This window comes from Amblyraja radiata, chromosome 14 (assembly GCF_010909765.2).
Source record: "Amblyraja radiata isolate CabotCenter1 chromosome 14, sAmbRad1.1.pri, whole genome shotgun sequence".
Taxonomy (NCBI): Eukaryota; Metazoa; Chordata; class Chondrichthyes; order Rajiformes; family Rajidae; genus Amblyraja; species Amblyraja radiata.
In genome coordinates this window covers 25,571,645-25,585,652 of record NC_045969.1, presented here as the reverse complement: position 1 = coordinate 25,585,652, position 14,008 = coordinate 25,571,645, and the positions used below count along the sequence as shown (strand labels likewise).

General features: G+C 37.8%; 1 protein-coding gene across 10 annotated transcripts in view; it reads right to left on the bottom strand.

Moving 5' to 3' along the window:
• The window catches only part of zc3h13 (zinc finger CCCH-type containing 13), a 108,785-nt gene that overhangs the window by 84,970 nt on the left and 9,807 nt on the right, over positions 1-14,008 (bottom strand). For 8 of the 10 annotated variants that reach the window (XM_033032860.1, XM_033032863.1, XM_033032864.1 and 5 more), the window contains exons 2-3: positions 6,689-6,821; positions 958-1,067 (exon numbers count right to left, since the gene is read on the bottom strand). In XM_033032860.1, the coding sequence (XP_032888751.1) occupies positions 958-1,067; positions 6,689-6,805 (227 nt within the window). In that variant the 5' untranslated portion in view covers positions 6,806-6,821. Of the gene's footprint in view, positions 1-957; positions 1,068-2,417; positions 2,555-6,688; positions 6,822-14,008 lie in introns of those variants that run through there. The other 2 variants (XM_033032862.1, XM_033032865.1) reach the window with 2 other exon arrangements.

Genomic DNA, 14,008 nt, shown 5'->3' with positions numbered 1-14,008 from the left:
TCCCAAACATACTGCTAAAGCAACAAAGGAGTTTTTCAAAGCTAAAAAATGGTCAATTCTTGAGTGGCCAAGTCAATCGCCCAATCTGAATCTAATTGAGCATGCCTTTTATATGCTGAAGAGAAAACTGAAGGGAACTAGCCCCTAAAACTAGCATAAGCTAAAGATGGAGGCATTACAGGCCTGGCAGAGCATCACCAGAGAAAACACCCAGCAACTGGTGATGTCCATGAATAGCAGACTTCAAGCAGTCATTACATGCAAAGGATATACAACAAAATACTAAACATGACTACTTTCATTTACATGACACTGCTGTGTCCCAAACATTATGGTGCCCTGAAATGTGGGGACTATGTACAAACACTGCTGTCATTTCTACATGGTGAAACCAAAATGTAAAAAATGGCCTTTATTAAAATCTGACAAAATCTTGTCCCCCCCTGCCCCCAAGCATGTTTTGTCGATAGAAGAGATTGAGGCTGACTACTTACTCCTAACTTACTAACCCTATATGGTGTTCTGTGTTCTTTTTTTATTCGTATAGCTGTATGGTGACCCCAAATTTCACTGTACCAATTGGTGCAAGTGACAATAAATGTCTCTTGAAACTTCGATCTATATTCATTGATTCATCTACTATTTATAAAATCAATTGATCTCAGTCTTGAATATACCTTGCGTTTTAATTTTTTTTCTTCTCATTTCTGTCTTATTTTGAGACTGACCACTGGTTCTGGTTCATGGTGTCCGTCAGTTGTAATATCATCAAACCTGCTCAGCAGTGAATCTGGACAGTGATGAGCCCAGAAACAAATTCTAATTAACATTTAAAAAATTATACAAAGTGCTAAATGAAAAATCAGTTAGAACAGGAGAAAAAAAAAATCATTTAACAATGCTTCGCAAAAGATTTATTTAAATCATTTAAGTTCTTAAGAATCAGTTACATTTTACCTTCTGTATGTGGCACTGTATCCTTTACCTCTGGGGGAGGATCCATGAGTAAACCTACATGTGTTCCCATATGGACAATGACCAGTTTTCATCCAATTACGACATTGTGTCTAGGTTAAAACACAGAAATGTTTAATTGTACAATTGTTTAGAACAATTCTTAAAAACATATTTGATTCATACAATAAACAGAGTGTCCTCCTTATGACTTTAAACACAAAATCTTATGCTATATAGAGGTAATGAGATATATCCGTGCAGACATTTTTAGATTTCATTGTAACTGTCCTAATATTTATCCCCTCTGTGTTTGACTAATTCTTGGTCAGTGCTTTAATGGGTTTGATACAATATAACTTTCACCAAGAGTTGCATACACTTAATGATGCAAACAAGCTCAAATGCAGCATTGTAGAAAGCCAATAAACCAAAATATAAAATAACACTGAATTAAAATTGCTGTATTTAATTTGTACCATACATTTCTAACATTGGTGTTACATGGTGTAAGGTGTGACAAAATTTTGAAATTATCAAACAAAATTGCGTGAAAGGCATGATTATAGAGAATTAATGACTTGAGTACAACACAAATATTCTTTTAATGCTCACATCCCAGTTTTGATTTTTTCAAATACGTTTCCCAGTTTAACTGAATTCATAGTGAAATTTAAAGCAATCAAATACTTAATTAGCCATTCCAAAGTTCTACCATACAATGAAACAAAATACTACCTAATCAACTATTACCTCCTGAAGTAAATAACACAAACTCTTTAGAAATTGTCTGCAGCCACCTTGGAACTTATATTATCAGTGGAATGACTGTTAATTTCCAACTAGAATTAGCCTGACATGATAATGATTATTCCAAAAGAACAAACAATCATCAATAATAATTAGGCCAAATTACCTTTTATCTGGCTCGGCAATGATAGATACCCTTATTAGAAACTAAACACTGTTCATATAGGATTTTGAAAACTAGATAGGCACGTGCCTCAATCTTGCTCCTGGATCATAGTTTATTTTTTGATAGCTGACAAATGCAATACAAAACACTATTATTAAAATTATTAATTTTAGTAGAGCAGAATGCATTACACAAAGAGGTTACTTCTACTGCAAACTCGTTAGTTTTTGTTTCCATATCATTTTGTGCTACCAAAGAACACAGCTTTAAGAAAATAGTTGATCTGTGGGCTCGAGAATTTCCAAGAAATAGCTGAAAGTGTTAGATTAAAAATGTTCAGAAAGCAGTTTCCTGTACTTTGCAATATTATGTAGTTTTTGACAGTAGGTAATCTGGTGAACAGAGGGCAAATATACCCATTGGATATCCTGTTATTGAAGGATTGGGGATTATGCATTTTATTCAACAACTTAAGATATAAAAACCTAGTTTTACAGGAATATAACCACCAACCCTCACAGCTTAACTTAATTAAAGCAACCCGCACCTTTTCTCTGTTTTGAACATAAAATGAATTTGATTCGGAGTGCTGCATCATCCTGGTAAATTAATTTTCATAACTTCTGCCACGTTTGGAAACTAAGGAGGTAAGGTCCGTTTCCAAACTCAGCTCTTCTTTTTCATCTGTGCAGGTAAGAATTACAAGACTTCAAACCATTGATGCATGCCACATTTTGTTAATATTGTTATAATGGTACAAACTTTCAATCCTAACTATTTTAATAACTAAGAAGAGAGTACATTTATGGGCCTGAAAACTGATTTAAGAAATCCTTAGTAACTACACCAAAAAAGCACATTATGAAGGTTTAAAGCTCCTGAAAGCAAAACTTTCATGTCAAAGATTGTAATTTGGATGTCTTTTCAAATATTAGGTAATGCACAGACTGTTTGAATGCGAGTAAAAACAAAATTCAGTGGTTAATGAAAATTAGAAAAACAAAAACAGAAATGCTGGGACCACTTAGCAGCCAGGCAAGATATGTGGAAAGGATGGTTGCTTATGCATTTACTCCAAACGGTCTCTCTTGGTTTTTTACTTCATGGGTGGTTAAAAACATAATTTGCTCATTTATAACATGGATACAACATTGAAGACCCATGTTCTGAATTAATCTAGAGTACTTTCTGAGATTATTTTTCAGCGATAATGCTGCACTGATTAGACACTATAATTTTATTAAGCAAATAATGTTGCTGTTTTGATCGCCAATGAAAGGAAATAAATAATTTGGATATATATAACAAGTGTCATTTTATTGAATTAATTGTTATTTGGATATCATTTTCTTTTAAGTAAATAAAGTTGATAAACAGGACATGCATCCCAGCCAAGTATTTAAATCCTAACCATAGCAGAGCAAGTTGAGAGGTCAGTCATCTAATCACAAAATCCAATGTGCTTAACAAGGGTGAAAGCCAGTTAGATACCAACAAGAATGGCTGCAGACGAGGCGAGATGGTAGAATCACAGATGCTGCTACCTCACCTTATGACGTTAAACTTTTCCTCTACTCCACTTCACAATCTGGCAAAAAATACCCTAAACAAGGCATCAGCCCAAACCTTAAATTTGTTCATCCTACTCGATCAATATCAAAAATAGGTGATAGTTGATTTCTGAGCAATATAATTGAAACACGTGACAAATGCCTCTATAGTTAAATTTTGAGACAGTCTTGTTTCATCTCAGATAATTCTGGCAATTATTACTCAATAAATGCACGCCAATTACAGCATAAATTTTACAGGAACATTTGTGATCTCTTGCTATAAAGTTGTGGGTAAATTATCTTTGGGCTAGAAGGTATAGTCAATGTTGTATAGTGAATATGAAACATGCTCACAAAATAAATATTGGAATGAAACTGGTGTTGAGAATGATGATTTCTAAAGTTATACTGAACGTAAGAAATTAGCCTCCAGTAACTATAATATGAATCGGTAGTTAATACAAGGTTTTTCTTGAATGTATTTTGTAGGCTAGCATAGGCAGAGGAACATTAAAGTGTAACTGTGGAAATGGTAAAATGTTGACCCTAGATTTTGTGGACATTTAATACAACAATAACATATGAATTTGAAAACGTTCTCCCCTCTGCTAAATCAGAGGTGTATCAGCACCTATAACCAAACTGATAAGTTTTGTTTAATTTTTTGGAAGGAGCCATTTTTAAGATACAATACAATGGGGAGAAACTTTATGTTGATCATTCAATAAGGTAGTGGTAGAACAATTAACAATAATTGTTAACAATAAGAGAGAAACAGCAACTGCAGATGCTGGTTTTCAAAAAAGATACAAAGTGCTGGAGTAACCTGGCAGGTCGGGCAGCGTCTCTGGAGGCTAGTTGGGACCCTTCTTCAGAGATGCTGCCGGACTCGCTGAGTTACTGGAGCAATTTGTGCCTCTTTTTAAAATAAGAGAATAAACAACAGATGAAATAAAATGAAAAATGCAGAGCATACATTAACACAGTAATGAATCGTTGGTATCAGTCTAACATTCAATGCTGCAATTCAATGCTTCGTTTCTGGATGTCACGGCTGCACCCCTTCACAAAGTGAATTGTGAAAACATAAACTGCCTCGTCAACAGTCTGTCTGTCCTTTCTTCTGTTTTTGTTATTTTAAGTATGTGTAAAAAGTATGTTTTAGTGTTCCTTGGTTTGTTTTATGTGAGGGGGAGGGGGTTAGTGGAAACTTTTTTTCAATCTCTTACGTTGACGAAGATTCGATATTTTTCCGTATCGTATCTCCGACCCCACTGCGGCCTAACATCATGGAGTGGCGCGGCCTTTGCTGGAGACCAACGGGCGCTCCAAGCCGTGGGAGTCTGCGGGACTTTAACATCACGGATCTTGCGATACCTTTGCTGGGGATCAAAGTTCCAACCGCGGGGCATGTGGACTTTAACATCATGAAGCCCAAGGTCTCTGGTACGAAAAGGTCGACTCGGGAGCTCCATGCCACGGAGAGTTTTAACCGCCCCGACACGGGAGTTTCGATCACCCCAACAGGTGCTTCGATCGTCGGCTGCGAGGGCTTTGATCACCCCGACTGTGGATGGTTTTTACTGCCCCGACCGTGGGAGGACAAAGAGGAAGAAGTTTGAACTTTATTTCCTTCATCACAGTGAGGAATGTGGAATCCACTGTGATGAATGTTTATGTTAACCTTTATTTTATGTGGTTGTGTATCTTGTTGCTTTTCACTTAGTATGGCTGTATGGCAACTCAAATTTCACTGTACCTTAATTGGAACATGTGACAATAAACTGACCTTGAACCTTGAAATCATTTAATACACAAGAAGTTCAATAATACATTTTTCATTGCAATCCAGGGAACCAGAGGAATATTAAATGTCATCTATTATACTTTTGGTCATCAAGATGATATATTAATAATTGAAACTGGAATAATTTCCTGATTCTGGTGTTGGATACATCAAGTACTTTCATATCTGATATACATTACAATTAGTGTATGGCCTGTGTAAAAAAAAAAATGGTTTGCCATTTCAGATAATCATCCTCTTTTGTAACAATAACATTTTGTGTACTTTCACCAACAACCTTGTTTTTCTCTCTCAACAAGGCTTCCAACTGAACTGAAGTTATTTGTGTGCATTTTATTTAAAGCTCAAGCCCCATGATAAAAATAGGAGTCACGGTGAATTTCACATATATCTCAAACATTGCAGTCTGGTTCCTAGATCACTATTGAATCCTCAGCTGCTAAACACATTTACACAAATATGTCCTCTAAATAATGAAGATGCTGCAATGTCATTCAAATCCTCAAGTTTCTGGGTAAAGTGCCCATCCAATCAGGATTTATCTTATAGAAGGCCATGGTTTCCAGCTTGTTGAAGACAAGACTGATTTATTGTACTGTACCTGCAAATATCAAGACAATGCATATTAAACTAACTAGTTACAGGGATATGGTTGGTATCACAACATATAAGTAAAAAGTAAATAAAGAGGGCGAATAAGATAGGTGTAAAATAATTAATATTCCGAAACACATTAGACATGTTAAAACCTTGATTTAATTACAATTAACCTTGGGATTTGAGAAGACTTCATAAAATATCTGGACATTTCAGGAGTTCACGCTGAGTCTGTTTATTGTCTGTGTTAATATTTTTACTCTATAAATTTTTCTGCTGCCCACGTGTTTGGTTTAAGGTTTAGAAATAATTTATTACTGACTAAATCTCATTTAATCTTTTCCATAAGCATAAACTTGCAGTTATTTTTCACACCAACCTACCCCTGCTCTCAATACTTAATTTTAAAAACTTAATCCCGTGAAATCATAAATTTCTTTCATCAACAATCATTTGCATATAAAGTTCAACAGACCTCTGGCCACTAATACACATTTGTATTGTATAGGGCAAACAAAAACACACAAATTTTTCAAAATGTGAGTGAGTTAATGTTCTAGAATATTACGGAGCTAAAATGTAGTGTCACAGTTGTTAGTTATTTTTAATGAAGCATTGTACAGCTGGAGAATGGTCTGTAGAAAAATGGAGAAATAAATTTCCAAGGGGGCCAAAATACTCTCAATTTGCATCTGTAAATAATAATTCAAAATCAAAGGTCTTAGATTAATCAATGCAGTAATTAATTGTACCATTTGTTACATTAAGTTATTTGTTGCTGTTTATCTAGACCATCCTTTTAAAAAAATGTTTAGTAGAAATAGTGAAAAGTAAAAGCTGTCCCAGTCATGAAATACTGACCTCAGCACTTGGCCCTGTGCTAGGCCCAAGCCTTTCAAACACACTGGGTCTACGAGACGTGCTCTCAGAAATGGTCTTTGAATTTTCAACTGTAACCTTCCGTCTCACTTTTGACATTCTGATTCATTGGAAGCTAAAAATAAAAAGACAAACCATATGAAAGTGTAAAGGACAAAATTTAGGTTCTTCATTTGCAGCTTTAATTGCGATAAACTGAAAACTAAAGCATCAGATGTAGCTCTGAATTAAGTAGATTTTACAACAAAGGAGTGTTTCCTCAGGAACATAAATTTTCAAATTGAAACACAAATATTATAAGACTACGCTTCTTTGGTTTAAAACTGTTATGGGGTTTAGTTAATTGCACTTGATGGGATTGTCCAGCAATGAATCTCTAAAAAGTTTATTTCACAGTCTTCACAGCCATGATTTTTAAAAGGTCACAAAAAAAGATTAATGTGGGAAAGTTCAACTCATCGTAAATTGCCCATTTACTGTTGTTATTACTACCAGCTACCCATTCTGTACAGCAATCATTCTGTGAGGAGTGCTAAATATACTCAAACCTACTAGATTGCCGAAACATAAAACAGTACAGCACAGGAACAGGTCCTTCGCCCCACAATGTCAATGCCAAACATGATGCTAAAGAAACTAATCTCAGCTACATTGCTGCATATCCATGTGTCTATCTAAAAGTCTTTTAAATACTACTATCGTATCTGTTTCCATCACGTTTCCACCACTGTTTCCAGCAAGTTCCAGGAACACACCATCCTCTATAAAATACTTGCACTGCACATCTCCTTTAAATTTTGCCCCTCTCACCTTAAAACTATGTCCTCAATGCTGGAGAAAGGATCTGATTGTCTACCTTAACTATGCTTTTCATAATTTTTTATATCTCTATCAGGTCTCCCCGCAACTTCTGGCATTCCAGAGAAAACAATCCAAGTCAGCTCAATAGCTAATACCCCCTATCCAAGCATCATTCCAGCAAACTTGTACTGTCTCCAAAGCCTCCACATTAATGCTGCAACCAGAACCGCACATAACACTCCAAATGTGGTCTAACCAAAGTCCTATAAAGCTGCACCATGAATTCCTAACTATTATAATCAGTGCCCTGACCAATGAATATCATATTCCTTCTTTATCGCCCTATTCACTTGCGTTGCCACTCTCAGGAATTTTTTGGGCTTGAACCTCAAGATCCCTCCATACATCAATGTTAAGGCTCTTACAATTAATTGTACACTTTCCCCGCATATTCCACCTCCCAAAGTGCAGCACTTCACACTGCTCGGACTAAACTCCGTCTGCCATTTATCCACCCATTTCTGTAGCTGATTAATATCCTGCTACCCTTTGATAGCTTTCCTCAGTCAGCTACTCCAGCAATCTTGGCATTGTCTGCAAATTTACTAGCCAACCCATCTACATTTACATCCAAGTCATTATGTACATGACAAACACAGACCCCCAAGCACAGATCCCTGCAAAACCACACTGTTCACAGACCTCCAGCCTGAATAATCGCTTCCACCATAACATTCTGCCTTCTATCAGTAGGCCAGTTCTAACTCCATATGATCAAGTCACTGTGAATCCCGTGCATCTTAATCTATTCCAAGCTGTTGTAGGAGGAAGCTTTCTTGACATCCCCGAGGTCTCCTGGAAACTTCTGGCCATGATAGCTCAAAGTTAATAAAGAGCAGGTGGGGTGGTAATAAGTACCTCAAGGCCATGGATATGGAGCATGTAAAATCCCTGCATAAGCTCACAAACAACCAGTCCTCCACCCTAATAGCCACTTCTTGGCCCATTTGTGGAAAAGACAGTGGTTCCTGTATTAATCACCTCTGCACCCACAAAGCTGTAGTGGAAGTAAGTCATTCTCAATTCTTACGGACTGTCTAAGAACAATTAACACAAAAATGTGAATCAAATAACTGGCCCAGTGATATGCCTATAATGCCCGTAAACGATAGTCAATTATGGTTTTGCCTGTTCTGTTGGTGTTCAGGATAATATATAATTCAACTATAATTTTTCTATTACCTCTTTAATTCTCTAATTAAACAAAAACAAAAACTTATTGACATTTGTCTTGAAAATGTTGAATAGCCTTTTGGGGGTGTTAGAACAGACCCAATCAGTTCCCCTCAGCTAACACTCTCCTCCAAACTTGTGGAACTTGTCCAGTCCTTCAGCAATTTCTTTTGATTATCCTCACTTTCTTCAAGTCAAAGGTGTTGCCATGAGCACTCACATGGTATGTTTTTTTGGTGGCTGCATTGAACACTCTTTGTTCCAAATATACCCTGGCACCACTCCCAAACAATTCCCTTGTTACATCAACAACGGCATTGTGGCGGCCTTCTGCACCGAAGCAAAACTTGTTGATTTCATCAATTTTACCTCCAACTTCCACCCTGTCTTCAAATTCACTTGGACCATTTCTGACATTACTCTCTTCTCTCTTGTTCTCTCTGCCTCCATTTAAGAAGACATACTATCCATAGACATCTTTTACATACCCATTGACTCACACAGCTATCGTGATGGGGAATGGATGTATAAAGGGACTGGATTTCCACGGCAAAGATGAGGTAGTGGGGACCAGGAAATGTAAAGTTCCTGAAGTGCAGAGATCAAGTTCCTTCTGCAGTTTGTTTTTTATTCAATGTTCCAGGATCTGCATTTTCTTGTGTCTGTATGGTCACTAATATAGATTGTAAATGACTGATGCCACATCCATGATCAACAAAGAACCCCACAGTTAACAACCTCCCAAATGGAACATAATTGTTTATGTCTACTTCAGGGCTCTCGCTTAACTTTTTTTCCCGTTACCAGCTGGGCAACCTAGGCAGCTTTTTAGGTTGCCAAATGACAGTTTAGGTGGTCATTTAAGACGGCTTGCATGACACGTGCGATAATGTGCTCGGACGAAGTGCATAGTTGCCAGTCAGAATCATGGTCAATGAAGCATTCACATATTATTTCAGCTTCAAATAAAGTCACAAACTAAACATATTCACCAATCAAGACATGATATATACCACAATGACATGCAGCAAAATTACAATACAGTACCTCATCTCTTTTTACACGTTGCAATGAATGCAACTTCTATTATTTCTTTCCACTTCCAAACAAGATTCTGGTTGGATTATTCAGCGTATGATCAATATATTCAGCGTGAGACCAAGTGCATGCTTGGCGATTGAGTCGCACAACACCTACACTCAGTTCGCAATAACCAACCTGATCTCCCGATGGCTCAGCACTTCAACTCCCCCTCCCATTTCGAATCTGACCTTTCTGGCCTGGGCCTCCTCCATGGCCAGAGTGAGGCCCACTGCAAATTGGAGGAACAGCACCTCATATTTTGCTTGGGTGGTTTACACTCCAGCGGTATGAACATTGGCTTTTCCAATTTCAGGTAGTCCTTGCTTTCTCCCGCCTTCCTCTCCCACAGCCTACTGTCTCCGCCTCTTCCTTTCTTTTTGCCGACCCCCCCTCCCTCTGGATATCAGTCTGAAGAAGGGTCTCGACCCGAAATGTCGCCTATTCCTTCACCCCATAGATGCTTCCTCACCCGCTGATTTTCTCCAGCTTTGTCTACCAACGGGATCCCACCACTGGCCACATCTTCCCATCTCCTCCCCTGTCGGCTTTCCGCAGAGACCGCTCCCTCCGTAACTCCCTGGTCAATTTGTCCCTTCCCACCCAAGCCACCCCCTCTCCTGGCACTTTCCCTTGCAACTGCAGGAAATGCTACACTTGTCGCCTTACCTCCCCCCTTGATTCCATTCAAGGACCCAAGCCGTCTTTCCAGGTGCGGCAGAGGTTCACCTGCACCTCCTCCAACCTCATCGATTGCATCCGCTGCTCTAGGTGTCAGCTGCTCTACATCTGTGAGACCAAGCGTCGGCTTGACGATCGCTTTGCCCAACACCTCTGCTCGGTTCGCAATAACCCACCTGATCTCCCGGTGGCTCAGCACTTCAACTCCCCCTCCCATTCCGAATCCAACTTTTCTGTCCTGGGCCTCCTCCATGGCCAGAGTGAGGCCCACTGTAAATTGGAGGAGCAGAACCTCATATTTTGCTTGGGCAGTTTACATCCCAGCGGAATGAAAATTGACCTCCAATTTCAGGCAGTCCCTGCTTTCTCCTCCGCTTCCCACCTCTCCCTCGTCCCACTGTCTCCGCCTCTTCCTTTCTACTTCCCACCCCCCGCACCCTCACATCAGTCTGAAGAAGGGTCTCGACCCGAAACTTCGCCTAATTCCTTCACTCCATAGATGCTGCCTCACCCGCTGAGTTTCTCCAGCATTTTTGTCTACCCAGTCACAGTTCTGTTATCCCACTTTCCTCACTAGGGGCAATTTTACAGAGACAAGTTAACCTACAAAGCCAATGCGTCTTTGGGATGTGGGAGGAAACCTACACGCTTGCAGAGAGAATGTGCAAATGTAACACAGACAGTGCCCGAGGACAGGATCGAACACAGGTCTCTGGCGTGTGAGGCAGCAAGTCCACCAGATGTGCCACTATATTTTATTTTCCAACACACAAAAAATTATACGTTGATAACTTTGGTTACTAAAAAAAAAGAAACTATCCATTTTCAGTCTTAAATCTCTAAGTGACGCTTTGTCCCCCTTTACAGCAGCTGTATGTTTTAATTCGGTTCAGGACTATGGGGCAGTACATTGGCCATAAAGTTGCTGTCTAAAATTGCCAGAGACCCGGAATTGATCCTGAATATGGGTGCTGTCTGTATTGAGTTTGCTCCTTTTCCCTTTGATCGCATGGGTTTTCTCCGGATGCTCTTGTTTCCTTCCACGTTCCAAAGGTGTGCAAGAACCTTTTTCAGACCCAACCCAAAACGTAATATTTTCCTTTTGTCCAGAGATTCTGTCTGACCTATTGAGTTACTCCAGCTTTTTGTGTCTATCTTCAGTTTAAACCAGCATCTGCAGTTCCTTCCTACACACACGATACAATAGGATAGAACTTTATTAATCTTTATTAATCCCAGGAGGGAAATTGTGTGTGTGTGTGTGTGTATGTATATATAGTTATATATTCATATATATTCATATATAAATATACACTGTTTTGTTTTCTCGTTTATAACATTGTTTACAGAGTACTATGTTTACATATTCTGTTGTGCTGCTGCAAGTAAGGATTTCATTGGGACGTGAGAGAATAAAACACTCTTGACTTACGTCACTAATGTGTGGGATAGAACTAGTGTACGGGTGATCAGTGGTCGGCGTGGACTCAGTGGGCCGAAGGGCCTGTTTCCATGCTGTATCTTTAAATTAAACTAAAAACACTAAAACCAGAGGAAATCTAAAGAAGGGTCTCTACCCGAAACGTCACCCAATTTCTTCTATCCAGAGATGCTGGCTGCTCCATGGAGTTCCGCCGCATAATTAAAGCATGGAATAGTCTTCACACTACTATAGGTACCCAACCAGACGCAACTAAATTTAAGGAAGCTCTTTTTCCCCCAAGAACCTTTTTTGACTTTGCTTAAGTCCAAGTCAAGAGTCAAGGGAGTTTTATTGTCATGTGTCCCAGATAGAAGAATGAAATTCTTGCTTGCTGCTGCACAACAGAATATGTAAACATAATAAAGAACAGGAGATAAATACCATAGACCATATATACATGTACACAATAAATAAACAGATAAATAAACAGATAAAGTGCAATAGGCTGTTATTTTTTGGAGGTGGAGGGTCCACTTCTGTTTAAATTCCATTTCGAATATTTTTGGAGTACAATGCATTAAATTTAATTTTTTTTGATCATTCCTCAATTTTCAAGTTTACGTATTTTCTTTGAAACATTATAGCCTCTTATTTTAATCCAATGCTATCCTTAATCATAGGATGATACATAATTTCAAATAAAAGTTTTCTCGAATGGAATGTAATTATTCAGAATTTTCACTTAAAAAAAATCTGTGCCACTATTTATCGACTAATTTCCCAATCCATCCTAATCAATTTATCAATGTAACTGGTACATACTTTGCCACAATGCCTACAATAGTTTTTTAAATGTGCACTAAACCATAAACCATAATTAGCAATCCCCCTGCCCCATATAAAAAAAAACACATTTATATCTGATTGTATTTATCTCATTAATATTTGATCTTTCAAAGTATAATTAAACCAATCAATAAAGTTTATGACATTTTATGTTTTATCTGTATGCCTTTATTCCCTTTATTTTATTTTCTGCATATTAACTATATTGGGGCAACTAATTGTCTTCATTATTAAGAAGATAATCACCTGTTTTCGCTTCTTCATTTTGAGGTATTGTGTGTAGATTGATGATAAAAAAAATGAACTTAATCCATTTTAAAATAAGTTTGTAATGGAACAAAATGTGGAAAAAGTGAAGAGGTCTGAATACTTTCTGAATGCACTGCACATTCAAAATCAAAACCGTAGATTTATGCTGACAAATTATGCAGATTGTAGAAATGCTTGGCAAAATATTCCAGACACAGAGCGATGATGTGAATGGCAGAACAACACTGAAGACAACTGCATCAAGAAACAATTGCAACTCAAGCATAAATTATACTTTCTTTTTGATGTGGCTTTTACTGTAAACATAATAAACAATAATCTGTAAAGAGTAACAATTGCCTTTTGAGATACATGTATTACCATAATCCACAAATTTCCTCTGAGCATTTTACATTAATCCATCCTGTGGACTTAAGCTCGAGGAAATCATATCTATCTGTGGCAGACTATCTTTAACATTAACAAATATTAAACAATTCAAGAAGCAGTAACATTTAAAATAATTAAAGGTAGACAAAAATGCTGGAGAAACTCAGCCGGTGAGGCAGCATCTATGGAGGAAAGGAATAGGTGACGTTTCGGGTCATCGTTTTCCAGGGTTCTTTCTTAAACTTAAAAATAATTAACTTTTTAATATAATTTTGAATAAAATTAAACCGAAGAGACTAGGGTAATTAAAACACTTAAGTATATTAAATCAACTCAATAAAATCAAATTAAAAGGAAATTAACATATTTGCAGCTATTTAGACTTTAGTGATAGAAGGCGGAAACAAGCCCTTCGGCCCACCGACCAGCGCATACAAAAGCACTATCCCACATACTAGGAACAATTTACAATTTTACTGAAGCCAATTAACCCACAAGCCTGTACATCTTTGGAATGGGGGAGGAAACCGGAGCAGCCAGAGAAAATCCCAAGCGGGATTATGGGTGATTATAATCAGGATTGAACCAAGGTCACCGGC